Below are 24,393 nucleotides of genomic sequence, written 5' to 3'. Positions count from 1 at the left end.
ACTATCACGAAGTTGAAGGAAATGAATGTATACTAATAGAACGAATATTAATGCCAAATACCATCCTGTCTCCTATCATAAATTCTAACAGACTGCAATGACGACTTTCAGCAGAGAGAAACACTTGGCAGAAACAAAAGTGACATTTAATAGCGCTTATATATGCAAAGAGAAAACGTAACATTAAAAAGTTATTAACATCCACTCAGTAGCCATTCATTTTTTGCATGGGACGAGAGTGCACACGACTAAGCAAATGGCAAAGTCGAGGACACATTGGTATTCTTATTTCGGGATGGATGTATATTAAAGGAAACAACGTCTGGCAACTCCCCAGAGGGAGGAGAGGAGCTATTATCAATAGTATAATGACACCTGACGGCCATCATCCATCGAACTGTCCCTGAACAGTTGTCTCACGCCAAACAGGTTCCAAAACACGGATAACGGATTCTCGAGTCTGCTAGTGAGATTGGAGATCATTCCAAACTTTCAGTGAAGCCTACACTAAATAATAATCATAATGATAACAACAACAGAGGCATATAGCACCTCATGCTGTTAGATTGAACACTAAAATGCCCGATAGAATATTTAAAAGAGTAAAGATAAAACAAAGGACACAGACGGACACAAAGAGGCAGAGACAGGGAGATTGCATTTTGATGAATCGTTCCACCGCAGTTGAAGCAGTCAGCATTGCCTTGTCCAGTCGCTTGCGTTTTTAATTACGTTATCGTGGATATACTGCACATATTTTGGCTGACCACGGATTGCCTTTGAGCGTTATTCTCTCTCTCTCTCTCTCTCTCTCTCTCTCTCTCTCTCTCTCTCTCTCTCCCAGCAGCGAGCCTTGAAAGTAATAAACACAACGAAAACATGCCCGCAATTTCTTCCTGGCCCAACAACGTACCAGGAGCTCCTCGGATGTGAGTCGTGAGTACAGCTACACTATGAGGACCCTGAGAGAGAGAGAGAGAGAGAGAGAGAGAGAGAGGAGAGAGAATGTCTCCCTAACGCCCGGGTGGAGGATTACCTCCTCGAGGACCCCTATATTCCCTATCCTTTCTCGCTTAAGTCAACAAAGGCGCAATAGGTTTCAGGGAACGAGTCTATAATAGAGAGAGAGAGAGAGAGAGAGAGAGAGAGAGAGAGAGAGAGAGAGAGAGAGAGAGAGAGAGAGAGATTGATCTTCGGAGTCATATTTCCAGACAAATCAAAACAACCCTTTTACAAATATCTACTTAGGGGTTCCGGTCTGTCACTGGAGTGAATGAATATGATTTCCAATGAGGCATTTCCCCCTTTCCTCTGAAGTTAAATATACTAATTAAAAGGTTGGAGATGAAAGCAAGCTGCCGTTCATTTACGTCCTTACTCTCCACTCCAATAAATTCCTGGGAGATTTTTTGAGGGAGAAATATTATGGGGCTGCATACTAGCTTGTCAAGCGATTTGCATAACGTGTATATTCACCATTACCACTATAATTATTATTAATTAGAATTGTTGTTATTGCTGTTTTCGTAATACATTTTTTTATTTTGAGATACTAAATTTTATTCATTAAATCATAAAATATATTATATGTATTTTTGTTTTCATTGTTCCAGCATCCTGCATATGCACTGAACATATTTTCATTATAAGACTTTCGCCTTTTCATGTTACCCCTCTATACCGACTAAGCAATACCTTATTACAATGTATCGTCTAGATGTTCGTCCAGATGCTACAAAATAAAATCATTTTAAGATTTTATAAGATCTGCTAATGTACGGCGCGTTTATTATAAATCCTTTTTGAGAGGAAAATATAAACTCAATGGTTTTTAATCATTCTAAATTTCCAAATGAACCACTATGATAAAATGAATGCCAATCAGACAACGCATTTATTTCTCTGAGAGTATAATGTTTGAAATGGAACAAATCTTCGGCATTTTTGTAGGTTTTACTGTTCAGTGAAAATGCATAATACCTTGACGTTTCTGCCTGACCGAATGGTTTTGCAAGCAATACAAAGTCTCATCATTATGAACTTCCACATAATGAATGTAACTGGTAATTTTTTTTAAAACAACATTGCTTGAATTCTGTGGAAAACACTGTTCTTCGCTTTTTGAGGGCCAGAAATCCTAAATAATTTTTGATGTTCCTCAGAGGAAAAATATTTCTAAATGCCGGAAACGTATTTCTAGTTTGGTTATTTTGGTTTCTGAAATTAGACAGTTCCTCTTTATTGGTGACTTTTTTTCATAGGCTTTGTGTCAGGTTAACGTTATTATAACTACTTTATAATCTACCTGGGATTGACCATGCTTGAAGTAAAAACCAAAATAGTAAACTCGTTTATACAGATATTTGAAATGCCTTACGTTCAATATTAACAAAAACTGTTTCATCACTAAGCCATGTTCTCTTAAATATGTTGCATGTCCAAAAGATTTGCACTGATCAACAAAATAAATAAAAATTACAGTTTATATGTAACGATTTTACTTCAGGTCCATTCCACCTAACGGTAACAAGAGTAGTCTGCCCAGGCCGTATTGAGAATATTGAGACATTTAGAGATGATTACGAAGACTATGACGATAACCACCGAACAGTTCGGAAATGGAATGGAGGTACGTGAAGTGAACATTGCTGTGTCATTTTGATAAAGGTATTACACCAACGCTTCAAGCAAGTCTCGAATTTTGAACGTAATACACGCAATAACAAGAAGTAGATATTTTTTGTAAGTTGGTTTACTTTCACAGGGGAATGGTTTACATTATGGTCTCCCTTGTTTATGGTTTAAGAGATTTAGGCCTAGAATCCTGGCAAACCGTACCACGGTTTGCCAGGAAATGAAAATGCTTTGGTTGACGGTTTAAACGTATATGTATATATAGTTTTTCATTTTGCTCGAGATTTACTATAGTTCCGACAAAAAAAAAAAAAAAAAAAAAAATTGATTCAATCCTATAATTCCCTTTAATTAGGTAAAGAAAGCGTTTTTTTTTTTCTTTTTTTTTTGAAAGGTATCGTAATACGCACCCTTGTGGTGTACAAGCTAAAGTGTTCTCGATATACGCACTATCTCTTTCTCACCAGGTTTGTGTTCATGTTTTTTCTTTTTTTTTTCTTTTTGCCACTTATGATGAATAACATCGCGAAATAAGTTATTTCATAGCTTTTTACCTTTACATATGATTTCACAAAGAAAGTTCGTGGAGAGAGAGAGAGAGAGAGAGAGAGAGAGAGAGAGAGAGAGAGAGAGAGAGAGAGAGAGACCAATTTTTATGCAGTACTATTTTTTTTTCCTTTTTTCACATAAAAGGCACTAATAGAGAAAACTTACGAAACCAAGTGAAATAATCTGTCCAAACGCCTTGCCGAGATACATAATCAATATCGGCTAAAGAACGCAAGTAAAGAAACACCATTAAAATATATGAATTATTTCTTCACTGCCTCCGTTTCCCTCTCGCTGACTTCAACCTGATTACATTCGGAGGAAAGCTCACAGACTCACGGAGAAATTCCGAGAGTGCCGCATTTCACGTTATTTTTTGTACCCACGTTTGCCATAATCTTGCAGTGCAGGTCGCGCAAATCGTCAAGGAGCCTCAGTTAGGATGAAATGAATACTTCTCTCCCTGTTGTTGCTGTTGACAACATTGTGCCTTCGCTATCGGAATGAAATCTATATATGTTCCTATAATATATGTATATACGTATATATGTCGTATACATATGCATATACGTATATATACATATATATGTCGTATACATATGCATATACGTATATATACATATATATGTATGTATTATGCATACATCTATAAATGAATTTTTATCACATCACCGTGATTCGCATACATGCATTAAGCTACAAATGTTCTTTGATATTCAATTCGCTCTACCTCGGAATTAGTATATTTTCATTTAAGTTATCCAAAGGAAATTTTTTTAGTTGATAATAATCTCGTCCTCTCGTGGATTCGAAGCAACGGACAGAGGAGAAATCAGGACTTCAGTGACCAAGTTGGCCGAGTCGGCATCTTCACTAAAGTCCTCATGTACTCCTGTGTCCGCTGGTTCGAATCCACGAGAGGAAGAAATTATTATCAACTAAAAATTTTCCCTTTGGATAACATATATGATGTATTTCGAGATACGCCAGTGAAAGTCAATTTCCATGAAAATATTTTGAAATCAGTAAAATTAAAACGATTGTGTAATTAATTATACGAAACCTGTTTAAACAAAACCAGAAACATATATAATTCCGAGGTAGAGCAAATTGGATATCAGAGGATATTTGTAGCTTATACACACACACACACACACACACACACCACACACACACATATATATATATATATATATATATATATATATATTATATATATATATATATATATATAAAATATGCTTTTAATTCTTATACGAATAATAATACTGTTGTTGCCTTCAAGAAAGAATATTATATAGAGCCCCTTATTATCATCCAAAATCACTGTTTAATTATATATATACTTTAATAAAGTTTCAACATCTGATTAGAACAGGGATCCAGCTGCTTTGGCAGAGTCAACAAAGGTACATAAACGGTTGGTCCCTCATAGTCAGCTAATAAACCCTTTAGTAATAGAATATTTTCAATGGTAATTATTGTAATATACGAATTCAGACGTTCATCTTGTGCTGATCCTACATATTTCAATTAGTTGAGGTATGTTCCTGGCTTTGTTTAAACAGATTTCGTATAATTAATTACACAGTCGTTTTAATTTTACTGATTTCAAAATATTTTCATGAAAATTGACTTTCACTGACGTATCTCGAAATACATCACAGTGAGTCAACGATTCCGTAAAATGGTTTCCAAATCTACTTAATTCAGGCATTCACTCTCACAATCGCTCATTCTTAATGCGTTAATATATATTACGTATAAAGGTCGTTTGTAGCGCCTCTTCGGCCCCCCTCTGCCTTTCTTGAGTCTCGCTCTCTAGTCTTCATCAATTCTCAATGGAACTTTGTTTTTTCGGTTCCACCTTTAGATCTTCCCTCGTATTCTATCTCCTATTTTCTGTATCTCCTTATCTTGCTGTCCAACCACTTCAACTCCCTCTCTTCCTCGTCTTGGGAGATGAATGGGAGAAATTACCCCAATGCTTGTTTTGATAGCTTACCTTTCATGGAATATATCATTTTTTATGGCATTGCTATCCATCCATACCCGCTCCTACGTTTAATCCACTTCAGCCATTTTATGATTACGAGTAGTTTGGTTCATCGGATTCGTAATATCTATAAGTTTGGTGAGTGTTAGTGTGTGGTTTGCTCTAAAGTAACAGCATAACGTCCTCACTAAAATGGGACTCAATGTTCAATCGAATGTAAGCCAGAATAAAATCCAAAAGCTTTCTTTTTAGAAAGCCAGTTGAGATATACTTGCCAAAGTGAAGAGCTGTTTACTGAGGATAGACCACTTCTTCAGTGTTTGCCAATATGTATTTCTTTTTAGATCTCTCCTTGAAGTAGCTGCTCTTATTTAAATTAGTCTCAAAGGATACGCACAGTGCCTAAAGAAACGAATGTTTAAGTAAATTAAAAACAGAAGATAATCTTAATAACTGCATCTTTTATTTAAAAACTACTCTACAATGGTCTTCACTTTCAGACCAATTCATACACTTAATATGCTTATTAAGAGATGGAAATATAAAACGAAAGCATAAAGAGTTCACACGTTCATAACGTTAAAAATTGGCAGTTTATAGAATCAACATTAAGGGAAGCTACATAAGATTAAAGGGAATAGTAATGCAGCATAAATTGGCAGTTAAATTTTGGGGAAAGTAAGTTTTGAGAAACTGTTGTTCTTGCTGACTTATGGACTTAGTTCACAGATTGAGTGCTTCCTAGAAAACATGTGTGAGCCTGGGAAATATAACGGCGATGTGTGAGACTGTAGGACAACCGGGAAAAATAGTGAAATAAAAAAAAATAGGCTTAATTTGGTGTATAAAAACGCTCCCATTAAGTAATATTAGAGTGAAATTCTGACTTGGTTGGTGTGAAGTTAAATGTACGCCAAAATGAGGGGAAAATAGGAAAAATATGAGGGGGGTGAAATGTCAAGTCGTTGTTGAAGATTAAGCTGGTCTCGTACCAGCACGGGCTCTTGCTCATAGAGCAGTCCGTCACAGAAAAGATAACATGAATAAGGAAGTATATATGATTACTAAGCAGTTGAAGTAGGGAAAAAAATAGTTCATAGGATGAGGATGAAAATGAAATTATTTTCGTCTAAACGTGAGCAATAAGAATCTGCAAATAGTAGGCTGGTGTTGATATAAAAATACATCGGAGAAGAAAATAGGACAGCATTAGTATAAATTGTCCAGTAGGTAACTTGCTCATATGTCTGCTTTACGCGTTCACATTCAGAAAAAAAAAACTGAAACATTTATGAAAGGATTCCTGTAGGAAAGAAAATCTGGCATATCGAGATGAAGATATGAAAGCGCATTGAACTAAATTGCACTTTAAAAATCCAGGAGTTGTAGTTCCTATGTAAGTTTTCAGCCACAGGCATCCACAGTATTGTAATGGGAATAATGATAGTTATATTTAAAAAAAAAAAAACAAGAAACACAGCGAGAAGAAGCAAACAAAATTATCCAACGTTAATTTGTTTATTGACTACTATTGTATTTACCTTTGTGTGTGTGTGTGTGTGTGTGTGTGTGTGTGTGTGTGTGTGTGTGTGTGTGTGATATCAAAATCCGTAGTGGAACCTGTTTATGCCATAATTTCCCTCTTTGAACTTTTTTCTAGCTCCTTTTATAACCACTTCAAAGGCGTTTCTTAAACATCTTTTCCTTCACAAACTCATTTCCTCGCCTTTGCCAACGACCACCTTCAGTTATTCTTTTCCTTTCAATGAGCTGGTTGTTCATCACTCGATATTTCTTCTTGATTCAGCTCCCGGCTCTTCGACGTAATCTGGAATTGCTCTTTTGCCTCCTGTCGATTCCGATCTCGAGGACATGTCAGAGAAATGATCGTGACTACTGACCTTTAATTTGATGTAATGCCTCTGACACAGATATTATCATGATTCAGCAGATGAGCCCTGTTCATATGCAACAAGACCATTGACTTAAAATTCAAGCTTCCAAAGAATAAAGGTGTTAAGTAGGAAGAATTAAGAGGAACTAAAATGAAATACAGAATGTAGAGGTCCCACTTTTCAAAAAAGGAAAAGAATAATAGATAAATAGATAAAAAAAAAAGAATTAAAATGCAAAAAGAATAGTATTAGGGCAGTAATGCGTTGCATTTTCGCTTGAACTTCTGAAGTTGCTATTGCACGACATTCTCTCGGAAACTGCCATGTCATTCTCCAGTCTTAATATTTAACGAAAGACATTTGATTTGATCCAGCAAATGTTTTGTGTCTTTTTAGTGTGTGATTTATTTCAACTATCCGGTTGTGTTAACGTTTTAGAGGTTAAGGTTTTTCAAAACTACTTTTGAGGAAACAGTCAGGTTTAAATTGTTTCATCTATTTTCTGAAAATATGTTTGTTGTAACTTTTTTCTTTAACCAGTTATTATAGGTTTATATTAATCATACTCATCCTAGTTTGAAATATCGCAGTGAAATTCTGGTGGCTTCATCTTTCGCCTCTCTTCTTTGCAACAAGGTGATTTTTTTTTAAACTTTTATGTATAATTACTGTTTCAGGCATTGTTCCACTGAGCCTCAAGAAAGAACTCCCTCCTACTCTCCCGTGACCTCATTATACACATTACGACACCTCTTCCAGCATTGACTCGGTGAGAAGTAGCAATCCTCGGTGTGCAAGATTGGGAAATTGTTTCTTCCCTAGAGGTATCAACCTCTGGACTTTCTCTTGGTTCCCTGTTCTTTAACTTATATCAGTTCATCCCTCAGCTGGCAGATTTATAGCTTTATTTTGGGTGCTCGTGTTTTTAACGTTCATATTTTATTTTCTGCCGGTGAAAACACTACTGCATTGCCTGACGCATTGTTCTTGATAATGAAAATTAAAAAATAACAGTTTAAATTGTAAACATCAACACTATAATAAGACGACAAAGTACGTACATTGCTCATGTGAAAATCTTTCCTAAAGTTTGCATAATTATGAAGACACTGACGATAAAGATACTTAACACACAGAAACACACACACAGACATACAGACACACACATGCAAGCATGGGTTAGCAATCTTATCCTAAAACAAAAAAAAAACGCCTGACAAGCTCTAACATAAGGTTCTACTAACCATGCCTCTTATGGTTTCACTCCTTACCTAATTCAAGTTAATTTCTAATTCATCACTGAAAACTTTATTATTTTCTTTCTTATCTCGGATGGCGTTCTGTGGAATTTTTTTATTTCATTGCTCTTTTCCTGCTCTTTATCAAAGACCTACTCCTTTCTTCCCTTTTTGTTATCTAAACTTTCGCTAATTTTCAGCCTGCTAAATTTTCTTCTTTATTCGCTTCCCAGCCCTCTTTTGTTGATTGCTCTCAACTGCTTGGCTGAATGGATATCCGTAGTTTAGACATATTTTACCTCCAGGGCAAAGTTTCTTCCTATATTCCACGTTCTTCTCTTACCGACTTCTTCATTAAACAGATGATGAAAATATAACTGTCTTACCTCTCGATATTTCCGGTGCCCATGTTGCTTTAACGTGTATTAGCAACATCACATTTCTCCGTTAGGTAAATATGGTATATTGATTAAATGTAGCTAATCATTATTATTATTGTTTTTCATTATTGACTTTTTCACTACCCTTAGAGAACTATTCTCATATTTGCTTTGCTTCTTCTTTTGTGTCCTCTTCGATATGACTGAATCTACGACAGTTCGTTTAATCAGTGATTCAGCTCTCAACAAATCTCTCCATCATTTTCCCCTCCACTGTAACACGCATTCTCCATCTCTCTTTTCCGTTAAATCCTATTTCATTCATTAAGCTCAAAGCAGATTTCCGTTTATGGTCAGGCAGCCTTCTAACTCGTACCATGCCAATTCCTCCCACATCCATATTTACTCAGTGGAGATTGGCAATATTAAAATTACACAGGCCAGGTACTTCGTCTTTCTTTATAATGTCAATCTTTGGGGTTCTTTTCCTGCTTCTTTTTTATGACTTATAACCTTTCTTCATTTGGGGCAGGCAATCTTTTCCACAACAGTTAAGCCTAACTCGTTTTCCTTTTTTCTGTTTTCTTTTCTCTTGTTTTCTACAACCCCTTTGATCATGGGATTGAAACAGACTAGAGGAAAGGGCTTATGCGATCTCCAAAAAGATGAAAAATCCTGAGTATGCTTTAAATACGTGTGTTGACGTAAAGTTTTTATAACATTAGGTATCATTACAAGATGGAAGGGAAGAACAAATTCATAGACATTACGTATAATAAGAGAAAAATGGATGAAAGTATATTGTACCCCCCTGCAATCGAGAAAATGTAAAAAACAAAAATAAATTTCATAAGAAAGAAGGGAAAACAAAATATAGAGAGGAGATGAATGGAAAATAGGGCAAGATTAAACACACCAAATACGTTTCTTGCGCAGGAATTTTTGTATGGTAGAATTTTGACTGAAAAATGGAACATATTGGAAACCTGATTCGGGAAAGTTGCTTCTTTAGACGAGGCACTGTATATATCAAGAATGGAAAGTCTACTTAGCACAAGAAAATATCTATGATTGAGCGTATATGAGACATTAAGGCCACATTAGCCCCGAAAATATCCAGAGGTAAGACAGTTATATTTTCATCATGAGTTTAATGAAGACGTCGGTAAAAGAAGAACGTGGAATATAGGAAGAAACTTTGCCCCATTCAGCTAAGCAATTGAGAGCAATCAACAAAAGAGGGCTGGGAAGCGAATAAAGAAGAAATTTAGCAGGCTGAAAATTAGCGAAAGTTTAGATAACAAAAGGGGAAGAAAGGAGTAGGTCATTGATAAAGAGCAGGAAAAGAGCAATGAAATAAAGAAATTCTACTGAACGCCATCCTAGATTAGAAAGAAAATGATAAAGTTTTCAGTAATGAATTAGAAATTAACTTGAATTAGGTAAGGAGTGAAACCATAAGAGGCATGGTTAGTAGAACCTTATGTTAGAGCTTGTCAGGTGTTTTTTCTATTTTTTATTTTAGAATAAGGTTGCTAACCTATTCCTACATGTGTGTGTCTGTATGTGTATGTGTGTGTTTCTGTGTGTTAAGTATCTTCATCGTCAGTGTCACACATGTCATGCAATACCAGACTTTCTGCATCATTCTTTCTATGTGAGCTACAGCTGTGCTAAAGCACCCATCCTTAGTTCTATAAACCTACAGTATATCTATATCTATATATATATTATATTATATATATATATATAACTATATATATATATATATAGATATAGATATACTGTAGGTTTATAGAGCTGAGGATGGTGCTTTAGCACAGCTGTAGATCTCATAGAAAGAATGACGTGTTCTATCTTTATTAATTTGGAATACTTTTCAGTGTCACACATGTCATGCAATACCAGACTTTCTGCATCATTCTTTCTATGTGACCTACAGCTGTGCTATTTATATGTATATGTATAGATATATATATATATATATATATATATATATATATATATATATATACTGTAGGTTTATAGAGCTGAGGATGGGTGCTCTATAAACCTACAGTATATATATATATATATATATATATATATATATATATATATATATATATATATATATACTGTAGGTTTATAGAGCTGAGGATGGGTGCTTTAGCACAGCTGTAGATCTCATAGAAAGAATGACGTGTTTTATCTTTATTCATTTGTAATACTTTTCTGAACGATTTGTGACAGAAATCAGAGAAGGAAATATGGATGAAGTTCTACATGTCTGAGATTGGTAAATAGAGTAATAAACGATTTGGAGAGTGGATGTTTGCAGAACCTTATGGAAATCATTTGTAAATTTACAGGACCTAGTAAAAGAGTTTGAAATGGACGTAAGCACAGAAAGTTTTATGTGAATAGTAGCAAAACCAATGTTTGAGTAAAAGAAGACCAAGTAAATTAAGCAATAAATATCAGCATGGATAGAGGAATAAAGCTAAGAGTAAAAGTAATAGATGATGGTATTAGAATGGCAGAAGTTAATGTCAGGAGCGATGAAGGAAGGAACATAGAGGGATATTTGCAAAAAGCTTAGAAGAGAAGATGAGTGTCTATGGAAGCAAAAGTTAGAAAGAATGAAGAATTGCTAAGCCCTCTCTGCTTTTATGAAAGGTAAGCGTCAGAGTTGATTTTGAATGAAATGAAAAGTATAATGACTATTTAGGTTTTACATATCACATATGGAATGATTAGTGTATGAGACGTGGAAGTGTATATGTGTAAAGAATATTTTGAGGTGGGCTGGTCACGTAGAGAGAATGCCGATAATTTAGGGAAAAGCGCAATAGAAAAGTATTTACAAGTAGGAAGATTTGGAAGGAAGAAACAAAGAGGCCCAGCAAGTAGATGATCTCTTTTACAGGGTTCACGCTATTTTATGGGAGATTACTTTCCGATATATATATATATATATATATATATATATATATATATATATATATATATATATATATATATATATATATATATATATATAATTTACAACGTCCAACGCAAAGAATAGCAATGCTTTAATCCGTATGTATATGGTCACATATACACACATATGTTACATTATGGACTCTCATTCATGGTGAAAAAATAAATTCAAAACTCAATGAAATATGAAGAAATTTGCTCTCCGATAGGAGATGCTCAACATCAGGAAATGGAGAGAGAGAGAGAGAGAGAGAGAGAGAGAGAGAGAGAGAGAGAGAGAGAGAGAGCACGACGACGTAACTCACCCTAAGTCTTCGAGGTCGTAGAACATATCTTTATTAGAATCGTGGATATATATTTTGACAGACGGAAGATCAAGGTACTGCATAGTAAGCTGGTTGGGGAACGAACGGACAAACAGTGCTTTCACCGTGTCTAAGGAAGTGATTTCGTTAGGTAAAAGGGCTCGCTTGGTTTCCCCTCGGAACTGAAGAAACACTAGACCTGCAAATAAAAAAAAAATAAAACTATTAATGATCACAAGGAATATTCAACACATTTGTTAGTTCAGAATAAAATGTGCGTATGCTAAAATACAGGGTAATTTTACGATATATACTAGAAATATCAGAGGCTCCAGTTGCGCTCGAAAATTTAATTAGTTTCTAAAATTGATTTTGTATTCATATGTTTAACATCATAAATCACCGACACGTGTTGGCTTATATGTAAACTGTCATGTCCCAAGACTGATTGTACTAAAGTACCGGCCAAAGAATTGTTTAATATTGCATAATACTTTCACAGCTACGGTACTGATACGAGCAAGACTTTCATGATCACTAAAAGTAAATACATCAAAAACACATATTGACAATGTTCCAGTAATTACAGACAATAATAGGTCACACATTAACCTTTCAAAAGACCGTGGAATATGGCACTTGAATATTAATGTGTGGTAGCAGTTTTTAAGAAGCTGATTCAATGATGACTCTATAGGGGATATACTTGACCGTCTCACTAACGTTATTTAGACCTGTTGTAATAGTGTTCGATTGAATATTAGTTACTTTATTAATATGGTGTTGCCTTTAAAACTGGTGGTTACAGAGAAAAGCAGGACGTAGGACAACTGTTATTACTAAGTTCTTCGTCCAGTTGATGAATTATCGACGTATCTCCTTTTATTGCAACACCTACTTCACTTCATCTAGCGTCACTTTTATTGATTTACCTTTGTTTTCATTCTCTCAGCATAACCAAACCACTTTGAATTACTCTTTTCTCCTATGATAACTTATGGTGATAGATCATCCTGCTTCTACATTTATCATAATATTATATCGTACTGACAATTCACCTTCGAATTATGTCCCTCGTCGCTTATCTCAACATACGCAATTCATTTAACAGTTTTTTTTACTTCTTGTAATTACCGTTTTCTCACATCCCTCTTCATCATTTAATTATCATTTATGAATGCGAATTTGGGTAACTAACATTACTATTCATTCACAACTCATAATTGCATTGAATATTTACCTTTCTGCATTCTACAGTATAACTCTTAATAGCATATGTTACAACTTTCTTTACTTACACATTTTCAGAATCTTTCTCTAGGCATTGTAGCAATTCAAAGTCGTTCTCTAGACTTTGTAGCATATATTGCTATCATTGTTAAACACTGGTATTTTTCATCACTCCACTCATCCTTCAGTCGAGTCTCTCTCACCTTGCTAACAACAACAGTCGTTCTATTATTGATCCAGTCTAAGGAAAATGTAACTTTCATCAAAATTTCTCATGACAAGTATTTTTTTATAGAGCATAAGCCCTCAAAACACTTTGCATTCATTGCTCCTATCACAATTGTTCCCTGGATCTATGTCTGTTAAGTACTGCTATTTCATATGAAAAACATAACTCACAAACTTTCCATATATATCCCTCTATTATCTTCGTTATTTTACAAAAGAGTAATAATATATCCCAAACCTTTCTTTAGATCCGCCCCATATTCTAGACTTACAAACTCTGGTGTCATGCTAGTACATCTTTGTGCAATCCTTTCCTCTGTCCTGCAACTACGCTTCAGACAATACTGTTGTTCACTTCAATAAACCTTCAGTTTTCATTAAACCTCTACGCAGTATATTGATTCCTCTGACCGTCAAAGCACTTCTTTAATTTGTCTCCTGTAAGGATCTTAATGAGTAATTAACGCCCGTTGGGCACAATGTCCTCATCCCTGAACTTTGGATACACCTGATCTGTTCATTCCGCTTTAACAACTCTGAGCCTAGCTCATTTTCATTCACCTTGTCCTTGTTAGTTTTCTTCTTTTTTTAGTTTTTTTTATTCTTTTCTAGTAAAAGCATTGGTCTTATATCTAAGATTTCATTCTAAACACCTTCCCAGTAGTTAAAACTGCATTCTGTTTTCTATTCTTCATTATCCAAGGAATACTTAGATTTATCATTTCGTAACACATATATCTACTTATCACTAACAAATACTCTAAACTCCAACAGTGAAACCCCCTTCATAACATACACGATTATACTTAATTTAATGTACTTTATCAACCCTCAACCTACCAAATACGCTATCCCTTTCTTCCATCGCCGTCTTTTATTAGAGATGCCAAGCGTAATCCCTCCTTTATCACTCTAAACTTAGCCATGCATGGATTCACCATCTGCCAGTAATTTTCCCTTTCATTCTCATTTATTTCCATATATGTTTATTATCATAATACTTTTTACCTGCTACACTTAACTTCAGCCAAATTATAAGTGGTTTAATGTTTGTAGTCTTTTAAACGTTTTCAAAATCATCCTAGTGTGTCAAGAGCTAAGTCATTCCTTGCTCACATCCGTCGGTAATACCAAACCCGTTACTTGATTTTCGACACCTATAGTACATGCTTCCAAAAGGTCCAAAATACGCAGTATTACCTCCTTCTACACATGTCCCAGTCACTTTTTCCCTTCCATACCATATCCATTAGGATTCAAAAGCCAAAACTAATATATTTATAGTTTTATTTACATTTCACAAGACTGGTATTTGACTACAGACATCATGTAGTGGCCATTTATCAGTTTTGAAAAATACTCAGAAAGCGAGAATGGTTGATTTTTTCTGTGGATTCTACAGTAGCTAATGAGTAATTGTCACTGGCCTTAAGATAAAATTATTACTTGGTATTTGTATGAAATTCTTTTATCCCCTGCCATAGTCTCAGCCAGTGAGCCATTATTATGTTTTATCAATTTTCTGTTAAGAAACTAGATGCTCTTCGATCAGTAGGTTACATTTCACGGCAATAAAGTCTTCAGACTCATTGGAAGCAGCTACTAGAGGACCTGTGCCTTAGGATGCAATTATCATTATCCTAAACAAGTGACACATCCTAGGTCTCATTGTCCTCATGTATATGAAGCCACTGAGGTAGCAGTCGAGCAAAAAATGACCTCACGCATGTGCTATCTTTTATATATCTATCCACTTATCTTTCTATATTATATATATTATAAATTCGTGTGTGTGCATGCGTGCAGGAAGCAAGAAAAAAGTGATATATGTGAAAAGGCAAGCACTGTAATATTGATCGATGGTAGAAGAAGAATCTGAAATTTGAGAATTTGAGAATATCAAGTTTTCTGCATGGAAGTAAGTGCAAAATGAAAGGTTAATAAAGAAATGGCTATCAGAATAAAAGATGCAAATGGAGGGAAGCGAATGCTTTCCTATGTCAACGGAGTGGTCGTTCTGAGAATTTGGTGAATTAGGACAGGAGGGAGGAACAGAATCCCGCAAGAGTGGAGATTGCTGGTGTAAGGATAACAACGCTAGGGGACGTTACTTTTTACGTCATAAGGAGATCAATTAAACCTTTCAATTTTGATGGGTCTCAGTTTTGTTTTCAGGCTGATATTGATTCTTTTATTGCTTACTATGAATTTATTTCTCTTGGCAAATAGCTCCCTTAAGTGTAATTTTGAAGCAGAAATATGGTATCTTATTTGCAGCGTGTTCAAATATGGAAGACAAAAGAAAATTGAAAATGACCCACCGAAATTTGTGAAAATATTGTTGCATATAGACATCATTTAATATCACTGACATCGATGAGGTAATTTGTAACCATCAGAATCTCAAATGTAAAAATGCTTTGAGATTGAAAAGACACCAGAGATTTCTGAAATGACAAGTGAGGCACTGCAATACAGTGGTTACAGCGTGATTAAGTGGTTGACCAGGGCATGTAGTATTTGTCTAAATGAGGGAAAGATTTTTAACGAATGTGTAATAATAAAAATCATAGTGACATATCATGATTTATTGTCCCACACGGTTTGTGGTGGGATTTTGATTGAGAGGGTACACCAGGTTAAAGTAGGACTGATAGGGAAGAACCTTGTGGTTTTAGACAATGAAGACAATGAGAGTTTCATTTGTTCGTTATTATACGGTTATGTCTGAGGCTTGAAAGCAGATGAATAAAACTGTATGTAGCATGCATGAGAACATTGGTATAGGAAAAGTTTATGAAAAGTCAACAGAGACACTGTGGACGGCGTTGTGAATTGCAAAAAATAAGTTTTCGCTATGAAGTCAAATTTTATTTACAATAATCTAACAGGAGAATGATTGGTTGGGCATACCAGTAAGTCTGAGACAAGAATATTATCTCTGAGGCTGTTCAGAACCCTTAAGTATTGATGGTACAAGATATGGCAGTAGATGTAGGTGTAAAGTTGTATGGCAACAAAATGAGTCGTGAATGCCGTGTGGAATCGCCGATGTTTGAGGATGATACTGAGCAGAAAAGGGATACTGAAGACAACCAACAGAAACAATTACAAGATTGAGAAAATGCTTCAAGGAGGAGAATGATGAGACTAAAAGTGGGTAACAGAAAGGTTATGAAAGTAAATGTAAAACATGAGATGAATCAATAAAATGTTGGTATACTGGATGTTGAAAAAAGGGAATAATTTCATTCAAATGGTTTAGAGTGAAAATGATAGTTAATTACACGACGAGAGAACAGGTAACAGGGTGTGTGCAAAAGGTTATGAAGAGACAATTTTCAAATGGACGCCACGGTGGGAATATGTAGAGATTGTTTAACCAACTACCCTTATGGAAGTCAATTGTGAATGTGTAATGAAAGACAACAGGTTGAACCTGGATTATCCACGTAGTTCAAGCAGAATAAGAATTGCTGGGGTGAGAAATATAGAGGTCCTAGTAGTGGTAATAAGGTTGGCATAGGTGATAATGAAGGTATTTGGATATGTTTCGTTCAGTACTAAGATTTAAAAACGATAGGTTGGTGAAAAGAGCTTGTAGATTAGAAGTGTTTAGTGAAATAGGATCCTGATATCCAGGAGTACAGCGGTACAAGTGATAAGAATTAATGGTTTAGTGTACTGGAGGTTCACTACACGGCTAACGAACCTTCTGTGTAGATATATGCAGTGGCCAATGTTGTGGTAGTTTCTGCTGCACTTGAGATTCATCCACAAATCAGCAAGTAACACAAGAAAGTATAGCGGTTTTTTTCTCTCTGGTGGAGACGTCACGGGATGAACAGTTAAAGACTATAAATATGCATAAATACACGCGTGGGTTTATGTTTGTGTGTCCGTGCATGTGAATTAGTTAGCAGCTCTATAATTTGAAACAACCACAGAAACATCCAATCGAATCCTGATATTCCTGCAATGGCAAAAGAGCCTTTACTCTCGACAAAAGTTTTTGTTTCCTTGGCTCCGTGGCTCAAGTTATTCCTCCAGGGCAGATTCCGAACCCAAACGGGTTGAAAACAGTAGTATTATATTCCAAAATACATCTATTCATTTTTGCCCGTTGCAGAGACACATTCTCCTTTAAATTCGGTTATGAAATCTATCATAACAGTACCAAACTGAAACTGTTCCAGGTTCATTTTTACAGGCAACAGCAGCATCAAGCATGTAAACATTTTTCACAAAAAGGGCCTATATAATTTTCGCATGCACTACGAAGAGGTACTTTTTATAAAAAGCGCGCGATATATTATTATCAACTCTTTTGTGCTACTGTCGAAAGAAGCAGTTTGCATATCTCAAAAAATATCTCCCCACTAGAAAGTTAATTGTGTCCTGGTGTTTCGTATGGCGTTCTCTTGTAAAATCCATTGCATCAAGTTACAGTTTAACTTGCTTGTATCTGATAACCGTAGCTTCATACAAAAAGAAAGACGAACATAATTTTATTGTGTGTTAGGATACAAACTGAAATATTTAACGCCCTTTCAGTAAGATTTCTTAGGTGCACGTAAAGCTGATCGCATACATAAGCGACCCTCATCTGTACACTTGACCTATATTTGTATTCATGTCCCGTAGATCCTTCATTATCACCATCATCAGAGCCCCTTAAGCCATATTGTATACCCCTTATCTCCGGCAGGCCCCTCCATAGACCCTATGGTCCTATCTGGCCGAATACAAGTACTGGATCATCACTTTAGAATGTTTTTTTTTTATTATTCCCATTCATATCCCACTTATTAAGATCACAATAATTCTTATGTCAGAGGACCATTGACATACATGATAAGTACGTATGTAAATCTACATTTTGAAAAATCATTTATGATACCTGACTATACATTTTATGGGCCTGGCGCAGTCTGTTTGACACTGTGGAAAAGCTTTCAGCCTATATACTGCCATCCTTTGCTACCATTTCCCTTAAGGTCCGCACTGCCATCGGAAACAGAACACATATGCGTATGAAGTTAATAAAGTTTACTTAATTCCCCACGCGGTCTACTTTCCGAGTAGGTTTGCTGGAGGTAAATCGATACCGACCATTCTACCTCTGCAGTCATCTTGAGACTTATTTTTTATTTTACCCGGTGGTAGTTATGCTTAACATATAAAAAAAAATGCATTAATTTTCGGGCGACAAAGTAATTTCGCCTTTTTTCACCTTTTCAGTACATGTAACGAATGATTGAATTTTTTCTTTATTTTTGAGATAATAGTTTACGCCAGGGGGTGTATAAGTAATAGGTTTCGAAGAAAAAGGTATTTTTATGTAAATGATAAAAAACAGGAAAGTAATTAAAAGAAACGAAAGATACTTGTTTACAGACAACATAACATTAACTACATGTCATGTACACTCAACAACTCTTCACACGCGAAGTTATCACACTTTAATTAGCATGTTTAAAAAATAAAGAATAAATGTATACTAAACCTTGAAAGTGTGAAAGTTCAAATGCATACAAAAGTGTGAGTTATGTAAATAATTTTGTCGGCAATTAAATTCAGATTGCTGAAATATTCAGAAGTTTCAGAACAAAAATACTTCCGTGATATTGCAAAGTCAAAATTTAGAAATCCTATTTCACTTGTGGTATTTTGATTCTATTTATTTTCACAAGGGAAATTGGGAAGGAGTTGACGAGTGAATGTGAACGGTAGACGTTCTCGTCCTTAGATTCTCCCTTGAATTACTGGAGAGGAGTTCTATGGGTGAGAGGTCACGTATGAGTGTTTAGGTCTAATTAATTGGAAAAGTGTGATGGGTCCAGGGGTGGTAATAATAGTTTAAACTACGTGAGCATCAAGAAAATGACAATAAAGTTTTTAATATATTAAGAAAATTACCAAAAACTTTCCGGAGTCCTGTCCCAGGCACTAGTCATTAGAGAGGAATAATAGACAGGAAACTATCATAAATGACTTCATAGACCTACATAATTATCGGTATCAAAGATCGTCGAGGAAACTCACGCTACACAGCTTAGCTTCCACTTTCTTCACACAGCTTTAAAACTTATCATAGTTCACGTTGAATAAACAGTCATTCATGATTACACTCAGTGCTACAAACAGACTGCCTTAAAAAACTAGTATCAATGAAGAATATGAGGATGATACAACCAATATCTCAACAGTAAACTAACAAGTGAGAGAAGGCCTGTCCAGGCCTTCGCATCTTCCGAAGAAATCTCATCTAACTCTTAAAACATTAATGGACCGAAGCTCAGAATTTCAATATTGTCAAAGACTATTCGAAAGTTTCGACGAATGTTAAACAGACAGGACGGAAACTTGGCCTGGTTGTGACAAATTTTGTTTGCACACGCCAGAAATGACATACAGGTTCGCATTAATAGCTTCGAACAAATATAGGCGAGGTTAGGAATGGACTTCACAAAATGAGGCGGCTCTGTAAAGAAGAGTATCACCATGAACATGAAAAAAATGGGGTTTAACGATAAAGAGAACACTGGTAGGAAGAAGAGTGAGACACTGCTATGGGGATTGTGCAGGATTCCCTTGAGAAAGCCGACAGAACGGGCTATTCCCGGAAAGCTAAATTCCTGTCTGCTTTGAAAAGGAATGTTATTTAAATAAGGTTAAACAAAAGGTGGGACAAGTGTTCATAAGCAAGACTTATGAAAGGGTAACAAAGAAGAAATAGCCAAAGACATTAATAGGCTAAGTATCTCCGACATCGACAAAAAAAAAAAAAAAAAAAAAAACGTTGAGCATCACAAGATCACAAGCCTGCCAGAAGGAAGAAATTACACTCAGCTCCCTCGGAAGAGAGCAGTGATAGAAATAGTACTTGTAAAACCGACTGAAAAAAGCTGTTTCTTAAGGAACAAAAAGATCTACAATATAGGTACATTGCCCATACAATTCCTCATTGAATCAGTGTGCCTAAGAAGAAAAACCAACTTTGGCAACATTGCATCAATATCCTGAACAAGGTTACATATGGTCCAAATAAATCAGTATCTGTAAACGGTAAATAGACTGATGATCACGAATTAAACATCGGAAGTTGATAAACAACAACAAACCAAGAATAACAGTATAACTCGAATGGCTGTTTATAGAACAAACATGAGGAGAAAGTAGTAGACCTCAAATATCCACAAGTATAGATAGTTACAGTCACTGTACGTACATTCCTGTCCTTTGAAATTGAAAATGTGATTAGTTTGAGAGGCAAGATATAGATATCTGATTTCCTTTTTTTATGAAACGAAAACTTGCACTTACAGTTATATAGTAAAGCTTATCAGTTTTAAAGATGGAACACAAAGGAGTAGTGTATTCAGATACAGCGACATATCCAAAATTTCATTGCAAATATTCTGACAATGCAAATTGACATATGGTCAAAATCTTGCGAAAATACTTCTCAAATAGCTTACTTATATATATTAAAATATTTCAAAAGTCTCTGAACAAAGCATTTTTGGAGAACAGTAAATGCTTTTCAGATATCTCTGCCAAATGCAAAATAATGATCGAGATCGAAATAACATTCTAACTGCTTTAAAAACAAAGCATTTTGCGCGAAATAAAAAAAATGTGCAATTAAAGACTCCAAATCATAACAACCCACCATCTCCCTATTCAACCTGACCATTAAATTTCAAAAAGCCCTTGTCTGTAAGAAGCCTTTCTCATAAATTCGTCATGAAATTTCTCAACGTATGTTTACTTTTTAAAGATACTGCCAACCTGGTCGTCATAAATACACTGTCTGGGTTTAATCATAACTTGTGGGGAAAAAAATCTGTAACAACCTCTCCTAAATTTAATAGTTTTCCCTTTCGAATATGATAATGCCTCATTACAGGTGCGAGGTATTCAACCGATATGCTAATACCTAACAACACAACAACTCTTTGAGAAACTGAGTGAAGATAACACCCATTTCAAGGGCACATTGAATCCATATATTTTCTACTTAATTATGAGAAAACGTACATTATGCTAATGCGTCATTACCTACAATCCTCTTTGTAATGAATTATTTTAATGCAGAATAGTGACTTCACGTAGCTTTTAGTTATGTATTTGCATCTTCGTCTTGAAGGCAAATGTGTTTATAGCACAGGACATGATTCCAAGGTCAAGCACAAGAATTGGAATTCAGCACTGGGTTACTCGGGATATACTGTAAGCTGTTCGGAATTATCAAAGGACCAGATGGTTTCTCTATAAATGAGCTGCTACCTTACGTGTTACAAGTTTCCAAAGGCAGGCTCGAAACAGCCGTTTACATATGCAAGCAATTAATTACCATTCTCATGTATATGAGAAACGTAACAGCGATCTACGAGAACACCAGTATTCGCAAACCAAATTAATACCATCAATGAGTAATTGCTCGAAGTCAGGGAAGCCTTGTAACCGGCGTATACCAAACCATATATGTGTTAAGCCATTTTTCTACGATATATTTGATATGGGGCAAAGGATAAATATTTGCAAAGAGGTATTAGTTAGCTACTACAACTGAAAGAAAATGAAGTTAGCTATAATAACTAAAAGCTGGGATTTCTTAAAACTACGAGCAGTGGACAAAGATCCTTCATCATCAATTGCTACTGATCAATTTATCCAACCTCATACCAACAGAAACAATACAGACATGTGTTATTCAACGAGAAGCAGTGCTTCCAACGCGGAATGGTCGTACCCGACTCACGTTGAAAGCACCGCTTCTCGTCCGACATGTTTTAAGCCCTTGAGCATTTAGCACACATGCGGGGATTTTGTGCATGTATATGAACGCATATGAAATGCGGACATTAGTGACACACAGCTGTAGACTTACCGAGAGGTCGTTCCAGTGTTTTGGATGGCGTTCTTACGATAGGCAAAGACGTTCGAGGTTTTGCATTTCGTCCACGACCCGTCGAAGAGGTTTCAGCTTCGCTCATAATTCCCGGGTCCTCATCCCAGTATGAGCTGTTGTCGTCCATATCTGGAAAAGAAATAGTACAATCAGTTATACAAATGGATTCATTTGTATTTTACTATTTGCAAAATGCATAGTTTTTTCGTTTATGTGAGCGTGAGAGTAATTTCCTTATGTGCTTCTGACAAAAGTACAAAAATATTGCTCACATTTACGTGAGTGCAGATATTAGTGTTTATGTATGCCTGTGCTTGTGTGTGCTCGGATGTATTACTACGTTATTCATAATCACTTCATAACAACATAATTTATGCCTGAAACAAGTAAACATATATATCGAAGCTCTTAATGGAGCTATGAAAAACAGCCAAACCGGATTTAAACAAAAATTATTCAAATAAAGTTATTAGAAGTAAAACAATCATTATACATTAAACTGAGCGTTAACAACATGGCTACAAAGTACATAGCTGCAATTGGCGGCAATTAGTTAATGACAGTAGTCATTAACATCCAGAGCTACAGCATTTATGTAAACAGTCAATCAGTGTAGGCACTACGAACCTTCTTTTGAAATAAGTATTGCAGTTATAAATGTTATGATTGAAAAGTGCCTCAAAAATTTACATTCCTAAAATCCGAAACTTATTATATTCATTATTCATTCACTCGGATTATGGTTTCATCCTTGGATGAAAAACACCTTTCGAAAGTTCCTTATTCTCAGGCAGAACTGAAAAAGCAGTGTAGCATGAGGAACCTTATCTATATTCAGAAGTTTTTGATAAGAAATTACATCTGTTGGACTTCAAAGAACTGCTGATATCTTTGAGATAAACTAATGGAAACTGATGATGTATTCACACCGACATTAGCCTGCCGTTGAAGTATCCACTAAAAAAAGAATCCATATATAATCCAATTTCTTCATCATGGTGACCTTCCGTATTAACTACACGGGAAAGCCGTTTTCTATAGAAATGAGATGCATAAAACTGTTTGGGTAGCTTTTGGAATGAGGTCTGGAGAGAGATAGGAAACACTTCGAATGAGTAGTAAATTTCTTTCGATCATAAACGGGAATTGAGTTCACTTCATATGTTATGCTAAAAGTGGCTCGCTAAAGAGTTTATCATACACCTTGAGAGTATATTGATCCACTAACAACAAAGCCGAACACGATCTTTACAATAAGAATCAAGTCTTTGAAGCACTAACACACTGACATCAGTAAAAATCTGACTGTACGCATAGACAACTTAGTCAAACAAAATGCCTTGAAAATGGATATCATAACTTTTTAAAGAGTATCGGAGCTATCACTTGATGTTGTACGTGCATCTGATGTCTAGGCCAGTCCCTTACGACGCTCCTGATTGGCTTTTGATAAGCCATTCACAGGGTTGGAAACTCTCAGTCTCTCTCGAGAGTTCACATGAGTAGGATCTATGTTCCATCTCTCCTAAGGGATACGTCTTTCAAAAGTATCCCTCAGGAGAGGTGGAACATACATCCTGCCTATGTGAACTCTCGAGAATGACTGAAAGTTTCCAGCCCTCTGATTGGCTTATCAACAGCCAATCAGGAGCGTCGTAAGGGACTGGCCTAGACATAAGATGCACGGTTGATGTGAATCTACTATAGTACCAACTGCAGGAACATTAGCAAAGAATTCCCATTAATTTTAAAAAGGTAATCTGACTTATTGTGTACTAGTTGTCAACACTGAAAAACAATGTAACAACTCGAAGAGTATTATCTGGTATTCTAGTAAAAATATATCATGAACAATTAAGTACCATCAAAATATGAACTAAGCCATGTTGGAGAATCTCTCAGATTCTGTCAATGCTACTTTTCTGTTAAGTATAGACCCATCATGTGAACAAGAGAAAATTGTTTAAATTTACTAGAATCTACATGAATGTTGTCACCAAAAAAAATGAGCCTCTCTCGATCTTTATTTCACCATCAGCCTCTGATTAGATGCCGTT

At 35.5% G+C, this 24,393-nt stretch overlaps 1 protein-coding gene across 2 annotated transcripts in view; it reads right to left on the bottom strand.

Annotated features, from left to right (window-relative positions):
• Nucleotides 1-24,393, bottom strand: part of LOC135216376 (coiled-coil domain-containing protein AGAP005037-like) — a 1,031,334-nt gene that overhangs the window by 488,458 nt on the left and 518,483 nt on the right. For both annotated transcript variants that reach the window (XM_064251640.1, XM_064251641.1), the window contains 2 exons: nt 22,316-22,465; nt 11,962-12,160 (listed from right to left, as the gene is read on the bottom strand). In XM_064251640.1, the coding sequence (XP_064107710.1) occupies nt 11,962-12,160; nt 22,316-22,465 (349 nt within the window). The remainder of the gene's footprint in view (nt 1-11,961; nt 12,161-22,315; nt 22,466-24,393) is intronic.

This window comes from Macrobrachium nipponense, chromosome 6 (assembly GCF_015104395.2).
Source record: "Macrobrachium nipponense isolate FS-2020 chromosome 6, ASM1510439v2, whole genome shotgun sequence".
NCBI lineage: Eukaryota > Metazoa > Arthropoda > Malacostraca > Decapoda > Palaemonidae > Macrobrachium > Macrobrachium nipponense.
The sequence above is the reverse complement of the archived record's forward strand: the minus strand, read 5'-3'. Positions and strand labels throughout refer to the sequence as shown.